This window comes from Mastomys coucha, unplaced genomic scaffold (genome assembly GCF_008632895.1).
Source record: "Mastomys coucha isolate ucsf_1 unplaced genomic scaffold, UCSF_Mcou_1 pScaffold20, whole genome shotgun sequence".
In the NCBI taxonomy this organism is placed as follows: domain Eukaryota; kingdom Metazoa; phylum Chordata; class Mammalia; order Rodentia; family Muridae; genus Mastomys; species Mastomys coucha.
The window spans coordinates 89,329,227-89,346,450 of record NW_022196903.1 but is presented as its reverse complement, the minus strand read 5'-3'; the positions used below and the strand labels follow the sequence as shown (position 1 = coordinate 89,346,450).

The window sequence follows — 17,224 nt, the reverse complement described above, 5'->3', positions numbered from 1 at the left end:
GTTTGTTTTTAAAAAAAAACAATGTTTTGGGGTTTGGTTTTCTTTGGGGGATCTTTTGTAGCTATTTTGCACATGGATGCCTTAACTCAAAGAATATGCAGTCAGCCTACATTGAGAATCCACATCTAAGAATTAAACCAACCTCAGGATAAAAACCTTTAAAAAGGATACATGTGTACTAAATATTTACACACTTTTTCTTGCCATTACACTTAAGTAATAAAATGTAACAAGTATTTACCTGGTGTTTGCATTGGATCAGGTGTTATAAATGACCTAGAGACTCTTTAAAGAATGCAGGAGGACACAGGGAGGTGATATGCAAATGTGTCATTTCACAGGAGAAACCCCAGCATCTGCAGCTTTTCTCCTTCAGCAGGGTTGGGGAGGGGGTGTCCTGGAACTGGTCCCTGTGGTATCAAAAGATGACTGCATGTTCCAACTCTAAGAACGCACCCACCCAGGCTGCAGAGCAGACCTGGCCTGCCCACCCAAATTTCAGCAAAGGCAAATCCTGTCCCAGTTGAACTGATCTGTCTGCTTATTTGTAAGATTACAACAAAGCCTGAGATTGGATTCCTCACCTGAATCACTTCCTTATTGACTGAATCCATTTAGACTCCCCTCTAATTTAGCAGAGTATTCTTATTAAACCCAGGCGTACAAACATCAATTATCTAAGCTGCATCTAATTTCCTTCACCATTTATGTTCCTTCATTGGTTGCCAAAGGATTATAAGACATGATTAGAATTCAGCAGGAAAATATCAACAAAAATAAGAATCTGTTCTAGAAAAAAAACAGATGCTTAGGCAAGAGCAACAGTCTTCAGAATTAAATTCTGTGTTTAAAGAAAGGGTTTTTATCTCAACTAATAGAAGTGTGCCTGCTTGAGTTTTATCAGCCTGATGCCCGCTGCAGTGGCACTAAGTTAGCATGGCAAATTAGAATGGACAGAAATAGAAAGCAGCAGCTGCTTTTCTGTGCTTCATGTACAGCGTGTGTGTGTGTGTGTGTGTGTGTGTGTGTGTGTGTGTGTGTGTGTGTGTGTGTATTCCGTGGGTTGATATGATATATGCACATATTTACATGTACATGTTTACATGTGCAGTTGTGCTCACCTGTGCGTACACTTGTGAAGGCCAGAAGTCAACTTTGGTATCTTCTCTTACTCTCCATCCCAGGTAGGTAGGTAGGTAGGTAGGTAGGTAGGTAGGTAGGTAGGTAGGTAGTTATTCAATTGTTTGTTTGTTTAAGATAGTCTCTCACTGAACATAGAACTTACTAGTTCAGCTAGGCTGGGTGACATTGAGCCCTAGGATCCTCCTCTCTCTGTCCTTGCAGCATCATGTTTATAAGTACATGCCACCCTGCCAAGCTCAGGTCCGCATGCTTGCTCAGCAAGCTCTTTACCCACTGAGCTTCACCCCCATCCCACATTGCTAAAGCATGTTTTAAATGAAGCATAGTAACAGAACCATCCCCCAACCTGCTGCCACATATTTTGGATACAGCATAGTACCAGAGCCTTCCCATTCTGATGTATCATCTTTAAACACGGCATAGTACTTAATCATTTGTAGCAGCCATTGCAAAATGGCCACTACACTCAGAACCTTTCTCCTTGTTCACCTCCAGCAATGGTCAGTCAGGATGGAAGGAGAATAAAGAAAAGCAAAGGTTCTGTTTGTGGACTTGTGGCTGGTGTAGCATTTGTTCTGGTTTGGTTTGGTTTCTTTTTAAGGAATAGTAGATTGGAGTGGACAAACCTGTGCTATAGTGTTCTTAGAGAGCCTGGGTACCTGGCGTCGTCAGTGATGGTAAGGAACGAATTTAACGCAGATGCCTTAAAATCTGAAGGGTATTGTCAGAGACATCAGAGGGTTCAAGGAAGAGGGCTGAGGGCACCCTTCAGTGGATTTGAGGAGAGCTGAAACAAATCATGCTTATCTCAGGGGTTAGCTTACAGGCTAAACTGGCCCCTGCTTGTGTTTATTAAACTTTATTGGAACACAGCCTCACTTCTTCATTTATGTAGTACTCCTGACTCCTGTCCCAATGACCAAGTTGTTATAAAAGAACCGGGCTCACTGAGCCCAGAAGGTTTACTGCTTCATCCTCAATAGAATGGACTGACTAATTCCTGATGCACATTGCTAGCTGCCTGCCCTAAGATGGCAGGCTCTTGTTTGTGGCACGTGTATGAAAACAGACACTGGTATGAGTTGCAACTGCTATGAATGTCATGGCCTCCCTTATTTCTCCAGCAGCTTCAGTTTGACCATAAATAGAAGTAATAAATCTTGTCTTGTGAGTTTAATATGAAGGTATGGTGGATGCTAGATAAGTGTGAGTTCCCTGCTTGATCTCAGTGAGATCTAAGTAGGTGCCTGAAATCCACAGGCTTCTCAAGGCTCATCTCATGATAAACCCCAGGAGCTTTTATGGTTTGATGCTGAGCGTGGGCAGCCTCTCATTTCCCACACCCAACACCTGGTCCAGGCTCTCCACTTCTCAGAGGCACGGTTCTTCCAGTACTTCATTCAGCCTTTCCCAGATGTGTCCACTTCTGGTCCTCTTCCCCTGCTCTTGACCACCTGTTTCTCCTTGACTGTCTGTAGCTCTAGCTTAAATGTCTCTGCCCGAGAGGCCTGTCTACTCTAACCCTTACGCTTGCATTCTCATGGTATTTGTGTTTCCTCCTCTCTATAACCTAGCAGAGTTTACAATTTCACATACAGATAAAGACCACTTTTGCCTGCTTAAATTATTTTTCTGCCAATCTAGATGGTTAAAGGAGTACCTAGCTCAGAGTGGGACCTCAAAAATGTTTATTAAGTAGATAGCGTCCTCGCTTTTGAGCAATGGCAACATTGGCATTTAATAAAAGGGACTCCTTGCACTACTAAAGAAAAGGACGTGTGGTTTTTCAGCCCACCATACTGTTTGCATAACCTGGCGCACAGTGTTTATCTCTTTGAGTGTCAGGTTTGTATTTCATTTGTAAAGCAGGGTATTATGTTCCTCGTATATCGATGGTTAAATTGGAGTTATCAATAAGAAGATATTAAGCCTTACATGTCTCATAGGGCCTTATAATTTTGATAGCTGTGAAAAATGCTTGCTGATCATTAAGCCATAGCCTCAATGGTTTTCACTGCTTTCTGCTTTCTTGTCTATAAATTGAGGATGAAAATTATACCCGCCTTGTGTGATACTCTATATCAATGATGTAGCATAATAAACCTTCCATCTTCTAGTAAATAGAATAGTTTTGTTTGTGAAAACTAGTGTGCTCATCCTTCATGAATGACTTCCCAAAAAGGTGTATCCTAAAACAAAATTTCATAGATAGTTGAATTCCCAACTTCCTTGCAGCTCTTCCCAGCTAGATATCACATGCCTTCTGTTATTACCACTGTGTATGTAAAGGCATGGTCTTCAGAGCAGTAGCTGTAGGATATCCAGTAGGACTTGCAGAACATTCCAGACATGCATATAGGGGGTAAGAATCCTCCACTGCAGCAAAGGGGTTCATTGTTAGGTTTTGTGTTTGTTGTTTGTTTTCTTTGTTTATTTGGGAGCTTAACAAATAGCAGTGGCTGCAGTTTTTTTACTTTCAAAGTTCATCCTCTCAATTATGGACTATAATCTGTAGCCAGTGTGTGTTTCTCAAGCTCAAACACACAGAAACATTTGAGAACTGACGTTTGGACGGCCCAACCACCTGCACAGCTGCCAGCAGTTGTTGCAGACTGTACTGCAGGGGCAGCTGTCTGGGACCTAGGGACCTGTGCTCTCTCTGGCACCTTCACCACCTTCTTAGATGATCTTTACTTTTGTGCAAAGGTAAATAGCAACTCTGAGGATTCTCACCCAAGTCTTGGAAATGCCTGTTACTTTAAGCACTTCAGAATCTGCTAGGAGCAGTTCTGAACATTTACAGAGACCTACAAGAGGAAAGGGGTTGTTGTTCTTGTTGTTGCTTTAATTCTTAATGCCAAAAAACAGACAGTAAAAAGTTAAAAGGCTGATTTTGCTATTATCGTGGAACAGCAGCTTGTGGTTGTAAAATGAATGAATCTGAAGCACCCATTGAAAATGTGACATGCTTTATAAATGCTAAATAATAATAATGATGTCACAAGGCTTTCATTTTTAAACTGTCTTAATTTCATTCTCAGTTTGAGCTTGCAGATTATAGTACTTAATTATAGAAATTGGCCCAGAGTGAAACCTTAAATCAGATTTCCATTAAAGTGCATGACTGCAGCAAATTACTCTATAGTGGGAATGAAGCTGAAAGTTGCAAGGCCTGCTGAAAGAGGATCTCCCTACCACCCAGAAGGCACCTTTCCTGCCAGGGCCTATGGGAAACTGTGTGTCCTGAGCAGATCCAGTCTCCTAAACCAAGCAGCCTGTGTATATCTTCTGCTGCTTTCCCTGTAGAAAAGCTTCCCATGGAAGCTGCTGTCAAACCTTGATGTCACTCAGCTCTGAGATTGGAAGGAATATGCTGGAGAATCCACTCTCCTGGCCCCAGCCCTGACTTGGGCCACATTGTCCTGCATTGCCTCAGGTTACCTCCCATGTCAGGCATGACATGCCTCCGTGAGTTATGCTGGGTGCCATGTTTGCCTCTGTCCAGGTTACATCCTCCCCCTTAAGGTCCTTGGGTTGCACACTGGCTAAATGTGTTTTTCTTTTAGATAAAGGTTGTTCTATAAGGAGAACCTGTGTTAAGGTTGGGCTCCTGCTGAGCACAATGAGACACTATTATGTGAGGCTCATGGGACCTGACGCCCACTGAGACATTCACAGCTTGTATTTGACGATCACTCCAGGGCATTCACCCACTAAGTGGAATTGTCACAGGGTCACGGACATCAGTTCTTTCTCACCCCCTTCACTACTGCCTGTTTAGATAAATTCACCTTAGTTCATGTCAGCTTATAGAACAACCACATAGTTTCAGATTAAGCACACTGACTCCCTGTAACTCAGTGCATCCCTGACATGTGAACTTGTCCTTACATTGTAGAGGTCACAGGTACCAGTCTGTGTTTACTGGACTGCCCAATTTTTCCTCGTAAATGCTAGTGTGTGCCTCTTCAGTTCTGTCTCAAGACCTGTGAAGGAATTATTGCTTGTGAGCGCTTTTTCTTCTATTGTTCTGGCAAGTTCCCCTCCGTCCCACAGTTATTTGGAATTTAGTGCCTTATTAAGCATCAATGCTAACAGCATTTAATGGTTGCCATTAGAAAGCAGGCTTCTGCTTGTCAGTTAGCCTGCTGTGAATGGAAATGGGAGGTTTCTTTCTTGGGAGTAGCCCCCAGTCCCTAATTGACTTGAAAATATTGCTTATTTGTTTTATTACTAAGCTGTTACCTTTCTATTAAAGTTTACTCGCTATGCTCCTATTATATAATGGGAACAGTTTCCTACTCACAGCCTGGATAGTCTCTCCAACAGTGTCATTGCCTGCTGGGAAAAAGTCCCAAGCACATAAGCTCAGAGGTTCTTGCCAAATAGTGCACGTGTATCATCTCCTTGACACCCTGCAGAGGTCGTATGGACCAGGGACTACTACTCTCGTCTTACAGATGAGGAAGCCATATTCAAGAGACGTTACCTAGCTTAACCAGGTTGCAGCCTCAGCAACCGCCATGGATGAACAACCAGTAGACTTTTAAGCAGTGCCACCAAAATGTGTTGGCTGTGTGACCATCACTGCCCTAAATCTCTCTCCACTACAAATGGCCAACCTCACTGTATTCATAAGCAGAATAGGAAAAATAAGAATTCGTGTAATGACACACTCTAGAGTTAAGTGCTGTAGAAATGTAATCTACTCTTTTCTCCTTTGTTATTTGCAGTTAATTTATCATATGGGACCCATAGGATATAAAATGGCATGCAGCATATAGATACATGCTTAGCAATTAGTGTAGTAGACTTTAATTGCCACTGCATTGTTGGAATTTTGATGTCTCAAGCTTGATGAATAAGTCTTTTCTGTGGTGTTCTCTATTAATCTAAGTAATGAATTCTTTTCATTATCTCGTTCTTTGTGTTAATTAGACAGGATTTTCTTATACCCATTTATCAAGTTAAGACAAGTACAATATTCTTTTTACCCCATGTGCCTGTAAATGTGGACTCTGTACAAACAGGTGAACATGATGGGTTTAAATTTACATTTCTGAAAAACTCTTGTTATTAACTTGGCTCTTTTTATAATGTTCTCTCTGTCCTTTTACTTTTAAATCAAAACAGTTGTTGTCTAAGATAGTTAAATTATGTCTGGATTTTGAGAATTTGCCTTAAGCATATTTAAAAAGTATTAAGACACATGGCAAGGGTTGTAGTCTTTACCTTTTAATGCAAACAGCAAATACTAAGTTATGAGATTTAAAATTTGTGTTAGCCACAAGAACAAAATTTAAATACACATCATAAAAGAAAAATAAATGCATGTTTTTAAATGACACATTTCATTTGAAAAAAAAAAAATCCTTAAACCAGTTCCAAATATCAGTGTTTAAGAAACCCAGAGGGTAGGATACAGTAGAGAAATGGACGGAAGTTGGATCCATTTTGGGGTCTGTCTCAGTTCATAAGATTGGATGGTAATATGGGTTGATAATGATATATTATTTATTCATTACCGAAGCTTAATTCTTGGACAGTCTCGTCTGTTTCTAGCATTGCTTGCTCTGTGTAAAAACTGACAGACATCAAGAAGCCTTACCTAACAACCCCTGTTATTTGATTAGCTGGTTTGAGGCTGTTGGCTGCCACATTCTGATAGCACTTTGTGTTTGGGATTTCAGGTGGAAGCCATTCTCGTCAATATCTTTGGTGGGATCGTCAACTGTGCCATCATTGCCAACGGAATCACCAGAGCTTGCCGGGAGCTAGAGCTCAAGGTGCCACTGGTAGTGCGGCTTGAAGGTGAGTCACGGGAGTCTCCAGCACTCATTTCCCTCCTCAGCATGCTCTGGACTCACATACTTCCTAAGCTCCAGAAGACTGGGTGAACTAAGATGCAGCAGATGCAGTCCGCAGGCTCAGTATTACACTCTTCTGGACTTCCAGCAGGCAGGCGCAGGTGCAGTCCTCAGACACTGTGGGCCTAGAACTAGCCACAGGCTGGTTCCAGAGCTAAAGCCCTGTATTAGAGAGGCCATTGTACAAATGCCCAGCATCTGTGATCTCTTACATGCACACCTATGATAGGATCAGTTTATAAAATAGGCACAGTAAGAAATTAACGATAGTTAGAAATAAGATAGAAAATTCCAACATTATAGTGAAATTAAAAAGTGAATTTGGTTTCTTTCTCTCAAAAAGTCAAGACAAATATTTTCATGATTGGATACTGTAAGATACTGATACTGTAGGAAGAGAAACCACAGATCAAGGGAGATGATAGCTTATATATGTATGTATATCTGTGTATGTATTGTTTTTGTAAACATGGTTTTTAAATCTTTAATAAGACTGGCAACTGTTTTCAGCTCCCTTACTTATTATCTAGCTTCTCTATTAACTCCCATAAGACTTTGTCTCGACATATATGAAGAATGTCTAACCTCAGAGACATATATTTGGATTCAGGAAGGAATGCCTTTTATGAGTTTTGTTTTGTTTGAAACAGGGTATCTCAATGAGATCCAGGCTGGCCTTGAACATGCTATTTAGTCCAGTCTAATCTAGAATTCAAAATCCCCCCACTTCAGCTTCCCAAGAACTAAGATTCCGGGTGCACAGCCCCACACTCAGCCAGAGTGTTTTAGTCAGCTTCTCGTGGGGCTCTGAGCTTTCTTCCTTGGTACTACAGTACCTCTTACATCAGCAGCCTCACCCACCATCACATGATGATCATGGCAGCTTCTTCGTCCATGCCAGTGCTAACCCAGTCTTACTCTCATTCATTACTACTACTACTGCATGACAGTTTAACAGAGAGAACTTTCCCATATTTGACAAGCATTTTAATATGAGAACTCCTGAAAGCCATCCATGTTGTCATTGCATTCTGGTTATAATATTCAGCAGCCCCAGTGGGTTGATTTCTTCAGTATCACCTTAGGGGCAGCCCATATTCCCCAGGCTCTGTGCTGGTGGTGTTCTCTAGAGATGAAGTCTGAGGGTAGTTGACAGCACTGTGGATCTCTTCCCCTGATGGAGAGGCCAGAAGAGCAGCCTGTTTATGGTCTCCTTTTTCTATCTTCTCTCTCTTTCTGCAACACTGCCTTTTCCTTACCTGAAACTGTCTTGTGACCTAAAACCAGACCATCCTGGACTTGATAGAAATACTGACCCCACAGAGGAAGTAGGGTAGCAGAAGTTCCAGGCAGCAATGATGAGTGTGGACAGCAGAACATTCCACAGAATTAACTCAGTGTAGGAATACAGAGACATAATTGATTCCTGTGAAACTAATAAAAGCCAATGATTAGTGATACTACAGTACAGAAAGCTGGACAAGGAGTTAATGAGGTCATCTGCATCGGTTACAACTCTGATTAAAATGTTGATATCAAACTGGTTTTAGATTCAAAATGACCCCTGCCCCTGGTGTTGTAAAAGCCAGTTGAGGCAGGAATAGGCCTCTTTAAGCACATCACATTAATATCTGACACTTGGAAACGATTAGAAGTATTCCTGCAGTGGGTTTGCTTTCTTCTAGCGAGCCTCACCAGCCTGTAAGTATTATTATGTACACAATTATTATTTGTACATTCCTAGAAATTGCTTCCTTTTAATTTTTCTTGAGAACTTGAAAATGAGCAAGAGTGATAACTCAGTGTGCACACAAACATGAGTTTCATCATCTGCACTCACATTTAAAAAAATAAAGTCAGGTATTGTAGTGCACATTTATAATCCCAGCACTGAGGAGGTGAGGGTAGGAGAAGCCCTGAGCAGCCAGTGCAGCCAACCTCATGAGTTCCTGGCCAATGAGAAACACCATCTCAAACAATAAGGACAAAGGAACCGTGGAACAACAGCCAAGGGTTTCCTCTGGCCTCCACCTGCAAACACACACACACACATATGCACACATGAGCATACATGCACATACATACACAAATTGAAAACAGCCCTTGTCTTATTTTCACTCAAAGCTTAGTATTCCAGAGTCATTCCTGCTCCATGGTACCTGGGAGGTACGTGTGTAAAGATATGCAAATTAACACACCCAAGATTTTCTCCCTAAACAGTCTCTGATGTTTGTGTTAGAAGTCTGTTTGAGATAAGAGAGAAAAGCTTTGAAATTTCTAAGCTTGTTAGACAATCATATTTCTTCTAACTACAGTGCCTGTGGTTTTTAATTAGTAAATCAGTTATTAAGAAATGTCACGCACAGGTCATAGAACTTTAAACATCGAGGATGATGAGTAGGAATGTAAAAAGTTAACAGGAGAAATGAAGGAGAAGAATGACAGAGTAAGGCAGTACACTAGGCATGAAGGAAGCCTTGCCTTCCTGGGACCTGTTCCTGTCTTCTCAGCAGTGGTCTTGGGGGCCCAGGCTGCATCCCTGAAAATTTGGAAACACTGAAGTATCACACTGTCTGTGTCCAAAAGTGAAAGTGATGGCTCAAGACAAGCCCAAAGCCACCCGTGTCTCCCCTAACTGATGTAAGCCAGGCTGTCCCTGGTGGCCTTTGCCACTATCCTTTCTATACTCTGTGGTCTCTTGTGTCACAAGAACCTTTTACCAAGAGGAAAGAAGCAGTGAATTTGGTATTCCTGAAGTCATAACAGGTTCTCTACTTCTGCTATACAAATTGGCATCTTGTGTGATCAACGTTCTTGGATAGATGTAGGCTCTCACGCCAACCCAGCAGATGTGCAACCCAGAGCATGTGTAATATCTAAGAGGCAAACAGCTCAACCAACACCAAAACCAGACCCTCTCCAAACTGCATGGTTAGCACACAGTGTAAACACAGGGAACAGAAGGAATTTTGCTCTGACTCTACTCAGTGGACTACCCATAAATAACAAAATGCAGAATCTGGAGAAGATACAAACCAGAAAGACCCCATAACAAAACTGAGCCGGGCGGTGGTGGCGCACGCCTTTAATCCCAGCACTTGGGAGGCAGAGGCAGGCGGATTTCTGAGTTCGAGGCCAGCCTGGTCTACAGAGTGAGTTCCAGGACAGCCAGGGCAACACAGAGAAACCCTGTCTCGAAAAACCAAAAAAAAAAAAAAACAAAACAAAACTGAGAATCAGGCCAGTGCTCTGTGAGCTAGGGACACACAGAGCCCTGTAAGGTGTGGGCCTTGTAACTGGATTCTTATGGCTCAGCTACTTTCAACATTATGTTCATCATTTAACTTTTAATTTTATTTTTAATCTAATTCATAAAAACACAATAGCTATATATACCATGGGATGTTTAAAACATATATATGTTACGTAATGTTTTAATAAGCTATGTGTACCTCAGCTACATCATTCTTTATGGTGAGAACCAATTTCATTCTGGCTTTATGAAAAGCCATGAAATGAAAGCCATTGTTATCTGTAGTTATCTTGTACAATTAGTGCCCAGTGATTAGCTCGTCTCTGTCCTTGTATACTCTCTAAGCCACTGGTACTCCCTATTCTACTCTGGAATCTGTTTTTCCTATCTATCTGTCCATCTATCCATCATCCATATATATATATACACATATGTATATATATATGATATATGATATATTTTTTCTGTACATGTAATAGCTGTGTGGATGTGTCTGCCATCCCCTTTTTACTCATTATTCACTACTGTAATTAGGAAGTTTAGATGTCTTTCAAAAATAATTTTTAGTTTTAATTTAATCTTTAATACATACAAACTATGATTTGTTTTGTTATTTGAGACTGGTTTTTTGAGATTAGCTATATAGCCAAGATAACCTTTAAGGCCTGATCATCCTTTACCTGCCTTTACCCCCAGAGTGCTAGGATTATAGGCGTGAATGCCATGCCCAGCCCCAAATGCATACTATAAACAGGGAATTTCCAAGGTGAATGTGAAAGGATAAGATCTGAATGATTGACAGGAAGGAAGAGGGGATTATTAGAAGAAAGTCTGCATCCATCCCTGAGAGTTGGAACTGTAGGAACTGAAGCTCAGGCCCTGCATAGATGAGAGGCCATCCTGGAGAGAGTGGGGGCTGCACAGCAGGCTGTAAGAGCAGAGTGGAGAGTGAAGAAGCCTTTATCTGCAGCACTGGCTAGAGCCTCAGGCAGAGCTTCCATGTGCAGAGCAAAGTGGAGGGCAAAAGTATAGGGAGAAAAACACAAGAAAACAGGAAGCTCTAGAGCCGTAAGTCCAAGATTCCAGTGGGCTATGGCCTAGAGAGCAGGGAAGAATGACATGAGGGAACCATCGCACCTGGGATAGGGGAACAGTGTATGTAGCACAGCTCCTCCAGAACTGGAATTAACATGAGTCCCTGCTGGCACTAGCTCTGACCCAGTGTTGTTGAAGCCTCAGACACACCCGAGAGTATCTATCTAAACTGCACAACTGTGAAGAATCCAATAATCGAGATACCAAGTGTTCTCAAAGCCAGATGGCCTGTTCAGTTAGTAGTGTGTTTCCTCTACGTAAAGGAAGCAGCCTACTTATTTGTCTGTGTGGAAGACCCAACACCCTTGTCTACATTCACCTATTCACATCCATGGCATGACAGCCTTGGCCCACACGCAATACACTGGAAACCGTCTAAAAAACGTCAGGCTTGCTTTGGTGGAATTTTGTAGACCAAATGCTTGTACTCAGCCATATCATGATGGCAAGGTGTCTTTACCTATGGGTAAGGAAGCTTTTTCTCTGCTCTTTGAAAATGATGTCATAACTCCATGCATTCATTTGCCTTACTAAGCAAATGAATACAGGAAATGTTCCTGTCAGCCAAGACACACAATCATTTTATTTTAAAAGACTTGTGGGTAGTTGAACAGCCAGATAACAGGTAGAAGTTGAGCCTTTGTAAACAGGTGTTTCTAGCTGGATAAAGAGCATGGTTTCTGATGAGCTTCCTAAAATGTACACAGACAATTCAGCATGGTCTAGGGTACTGCTGAGAAATGTGCACATAATGATTGACAGTTGTGTTGGGTGTCACAGATGTGTTCCAGCAAAGCTTTAGATTCTTTGTGCATTTTCACAGTTGTGTAGCGTCTGGATTTGCTAACATTGTCAGTGTCTTTTTTTCTTCTTAAGATGCATTCTTTCTTGTTATTGTCATGTTTTAATCTGCACCAAAATCCTACATTGGTTGGATACTTGAGGAAGAGTTTGCTCTCCTCTCGGGTGCTCTGAGTTGAGCTTGTTAATAACGACTGTAAGCCCGCAGAGTTTGTAGGCTGGATCCCATTTCTCTTCGTCAGCTCTTTCAATGCAGTTCGTCCACCCAGCACCAAAAGATTTGTCTCAGCAATGCAAACATTTTTATTTCTTTCCCCAAAGCTCCTCAAAAGCCAGAATCCTGCCCTGTTTGTTGTTCCCCTTACTGCCAAATTCTCCTCCTCTGCTTGGTACTGGAAACCAGACGGGTAGCATGGGGGCAAGAAAGGGCAGACACACATACAGAAAAGCTGGGATGGGGTGGGCAGTCAGATGGAAGGCACCTGCTCTGCCCAGACACTCAGCACGGTTATTACGTACAGCACATGTGTAATGGCTGCTTTTATGTCAGCTTGACAGAAGCTGGACTGATCAGAGAGGGAAGAGCCTCAGTTGAGGAAATGCCTCAATAAGATCCAGCTGTAAGGCATTTTCTTAGTTAGTGATCAGTGGCAAAGGGCCAGCCCATTTGGGTGGGGCCCCTTCTGGGCTAGTGGTTTTGGGTTCTACAAGAAAGCAAATTTGAGCAAGTCATGAGGAGCAAGCCTGTAAGCAGAATCCCTCCATGGCCCTGCATCAGCTCCTGCTTCTAGGTTCCTGCCCTGTTTGATTTCCTGTCCTGAGTTCCTTCAGTGATGAGCAATATTGTAAGTGAAAGCCGAATAAACCCAACTTGATTTTTGGTCTTAGTGTTTTGTCTCAACAGTAAAAACTTTACCTAAGACAACAGTGAAAAGAAGTTAGCTGGTCTCAGTGAGAAGTCTCTGTAGGGAGCAGTCTTAGGCTGTTAAAGATCCAGGAGGATGCTGTGGTTGATAGTCTATACATACCAGTCAATCTTTCCAAACATTCGTACTTTGGTGAGTGGAAGGCTTTGCCATTTCCATGGCTTTGAGGCATTAGGGTCCTTGACATGCCAACAGTACACATTCACTTCAGATTTCATCTACTCCCAAGACTTTGCAATCTTCAGTAGTGTTTCCTAACTCTCTGAAAGGGGAGAGTGTTAGGTATCCCGAGACTCTTGTTTTAAGGCATCTGTTTTCTCCCCTCGGTGAGCATCCTGACCCTCATCCCTATAGTCCTCACACGTTACAGCCACAGATCAAGCACTCTCATCAATGTGGGCACAATGAAAGCCTTAGTCCGCTGATGGGGAAAAGAGTCCTATGAACTTAAAGCAGCACAGGGAGCCTCCCAGCTGTCACCTGAGTCTGTGTGCTTGGTGGCCATCCCTTCTGCAACTCTGCGGCCATGCCAGAGTCTATGCCCACAATATAAATAAGAGAACTTACTTTGCCTTTGTCTTCTACCAGTACCATCTATGAGGACTATGGCTAACTAAAAGTTCCATACAGAATGTTGGAGCCTGATTTTTGTTCATTTGTGGGAAAAACAGGACAGAGCCCCTGGGTGGGATGACCCCTGGGTGGGATGACCTTGGCTGAGCAGAGTGAGGTTGGTGTATGGCAGAGGCAGGGTCCTCCACTATGTCTGATCATATCCCTGGCTTCTGCCCTTTACTCTGGTGTCTTAGTGACCTCTTGGCTGCTTTTTCCCACCATATGCTTGGGACCAAGTTGCATTTTCACTTTCTCTTCCTCCTCAGCCCTGTCCTCTTGTGCTGTGCTTACAAGTGTCTACGCCAGCCTGCCTGAGCAGATCCTCCTTTGGTTACTCAAGGCATCTTTGTTCCCAGGGTTGACTACTCATTCTTTTCAAGCCTTTCTTCAGCACCCTGCCTTTTCCCCAGTGACCCTCCTTCCTCTCAGTGTTCACTTCTTCAGCAGCTCACACTACCTGTGGCATCAGAGGGACTCTAACCTCCAGTGGCACCAGGTCTGAATGGATAAGCATACAGTAATGCTTAAACCACACTGCCCCTGATCTGTAGACCAACTTCACAGGTGCTAGCTTCAAGCATTCCTCAGAACAGGGAAAGCTTCTGTGGATAGAAACTTCTAATCTGCATTAATCTACTCTCTTAGGCAGTCCAAGTTTCCTTCATCTCACCTCTAGATAGATAACGTGCATAACCAGCATTCCTGTCATTGGGATGTCTGTAGTCTTGTCATATCTGTAAGCTTAGTCTTCTCAGAGAAGATAACCCCAGCATTATCCAGTGTCCCCATGCTCTCGGGGCAGTGGGGTGATGGATGGAGGTACCTGTGACAGACTAATCCTCTCTGGCTGTGGTTGTACAGAGGAGCAGTTTTATGGAAGAGTGTTTAAACCATGGTAGGCACTAGGCCGCTGTATCTAATGCAGACTCCCTGTCTGCTCTCTGGATATTGTCAGTGGGACCAGTGAATTCATGTCTTCATGCCTCAGTTTCTTCGTGTAACACTGTAGTTACTCTAATTAGCACCTTGCTATGAGGGAGCAACCCTGCAGGGAGATTTAGTCCCTCGTTTTACAGATGATGTGTCTACCCTGCCAATAAGGCTGTTCCCGAGACACTCTCTGGAGACTCTTCCTAGTCTACCCGATGGCCTCCATGACAGTGTTTTAGAGCAGGGAGGACAGATAGCTTTCACCCCATGCCACCTTCTGCTCATTGGCTGTGGCTGCCAAAAGTGTTGTGCCAATAAAATCCTGATGCACTGTAGCTCAGAGAAAGAGGTTCCATAATCATGATTGTATATTACAAATGTCAAAAGGAATGGCGGGTGCTTTTGAGCCAACCATTTGCCATTAGTGAATGAAATCATACAGGGGATTTTCTTCCCTAGAAATACAGCATTCTATTCTATTGGCAACAGGAAGTAAAGTAGGGACTGCAAACTGGGAAAGAACCAAATGAGATCATTTCTTACTTTGTGCAGTCCATCGGACATGAGGTCAGGCATTCTGATTGTAAGCTTTCCTGTGAAGAGCCAACTCTTTTTTTTTTTAAGATTTATTTATTTATTTATTTATTGTTATATGTAAGTATACTGTACACTGCCCCAGAAGAGGGTGTCAGATCTCATTACAGGTGGTTATGAGCCACCATGTGGTTGCTAGGATTTGAACTCAGGAACTTCAGTAAAGCAGTCAGTGCTCTTACCCACTGAGCTATCTCACCAGCCCCGAAGAGCCAGCTCTTGGCCTTTGAGGCCAAGTATCCCTGCTGCAGTTGCTCGGCTCTCTGTGGTAGTGTGGAAGCAGCTCTGAACAGTCCAGGGAGAGATGGCCACCCCTGGATCATAATAAGTCTTTTGATACAAAAACAGATATCAGAATAGGTCTGGCTTATGAGCTCTAGTTTGCAGACCCCTAAGTGGAAAAGAGCTCAGCAACAAGGTCTAGCATTTTCGAAACTCTTCCTATTATCCATTTCTAATTCTGGCTCTGGGCTCACCATGTAAATTTCTCATAAGAGTCAAGTTAGAATTTGGCAAGCAATAATCAGCTCTTCAAATACAATGTTCTTCTTAAGGGTGGTCTTAGCAGTAGAGTCCACCCTCAGGCATTTCCCTTACTTGCAGTCCCATACCATAATGTAGTGGTATAGCTTCTCAGGCAGTCTGTCAGTATGTTTGTGCTGCTGTGACAAAACACCTACGTCTGGATCATTTACCAAGGAAAGAGCTTTACTTAGCTCCACATCTGCTGGCATCTGCTCATCTCTGAGAGTCTGGATGACAACACGTGGCAAAGTTGCATTTGGAAGAAATCATCTGGCAAGCCAAGGGACAAGAGAGCAGGCTGGCTGTACACACCTATGGCACCAGCACACGGGAGATGGAGGAGAATCAGGAATGCAGAGTCAGCCTTCGCTACAGAGAGTTTGAGGCCAACCAAGACTGCATGGGGAAAAAAAAAAAAGACAAGAAATGAGTAAGAGCAGCTTCACTCTTTTTGTGACAGTGCACGTTATAACGTTATAACCTGCATTAGTCCTTTAGGTAAATCCTCATGACATAATTGCCTCCCAAGTTTCTACCAACTCCACACGAGCATGCTGAAGAGCACACAGACAGCACATGAGTCTTTGAGGGAGGTATTGCTTTCTATAACCAAGCCACAGCAAGGACACTGGAGGTCCAGGTCAGCATTTTAGACTGATGGTCTAACATGGTTACAGTTACCTTCCATTATCTATAAGATAAAAGAGCACAGGGATTGAAAACCATGGGGAGACTCAAGGAAAATGTAAAAGAAAGGCCTTGCAGATTTTAATATCTCTTCAAAAGATCTGTCCTGCGACATGCACAAGACCTGAGCAAGCTCATGGCAGACCCAGTTGCAGCATGGAGGAAGACAGGGAAGCTTGAAGCCCATTCCTACCTAGCTGAGAAGCTGTTGGCAACTCATGGCTCCTGGGAGAAGGAGAGTAACACATGCTAATGGAAGGCCACATGTCCAAGACTATGCAGGCAGCACTACCTGGACTTGTGATAAAAAGAAGACAAGTTAGGTGAATGGGAAGGGGGTGGATGGGAGAGGAATTGGGAAAAGGAGACAAAACACACTGGATAAATCCTCAAAGAACAAATGAGACTTCTAAAAATAACAAAAGATCTGTTCTGTGCCTATAGATGATGAGAGTAAGTAAAGTACAGGGTTTTGCTTGCCAGAGGGTTCTTTGCATTCTAGTTTAATATTACAGTTGAACATGGCTTGCATTAATATTTATGCTGCCTTTTTTGAGGGATACATAATTGAAAGCTAAAGCATATGCACCTAGGATTAGCTGTCGGTGAACACACATTAGACTTGATCCTGAGCCTTGCTTTTGTGGTCAGCAGATTGCATCCTGGACAGAGACTTCCTGCTGCTGAAGCTGGCTCCTCCCCACCGCAGTCCTCCTCCCCACAGCAGTCCTCCTCCCCACCGCAGTCCTCCTCCCCACAGCAGTCCTCCTCCCCACAGCAGTCCTCCT

General features: G+C 43.0%; 1 protein-coding gene across 1 annotated transcript in view; it reads left to right on the top strand.

Annotated features, from left to right (window-relative positions):
• The window catches only part of Suclg2 (succinate-CoA ligase GDP-forming beta subunit), a 262,194-nt gene that overhangs the window by 234,727 nt on the left and 10,243 nt on the right, over nucleotides 1-17,224 (top strand). Inside the window, exon 10 of the mRNA XM_031382679.1 lies at nucleotides 6,834-6,954. Coding sequence (XP_031238539.1) covers nucleotides 6,834-6,954 — 121 coding nt within the window. The remainder of the gene's footprint in view (nucleotides 1-6,833; nucleotides 6,955-17,224) is intronic.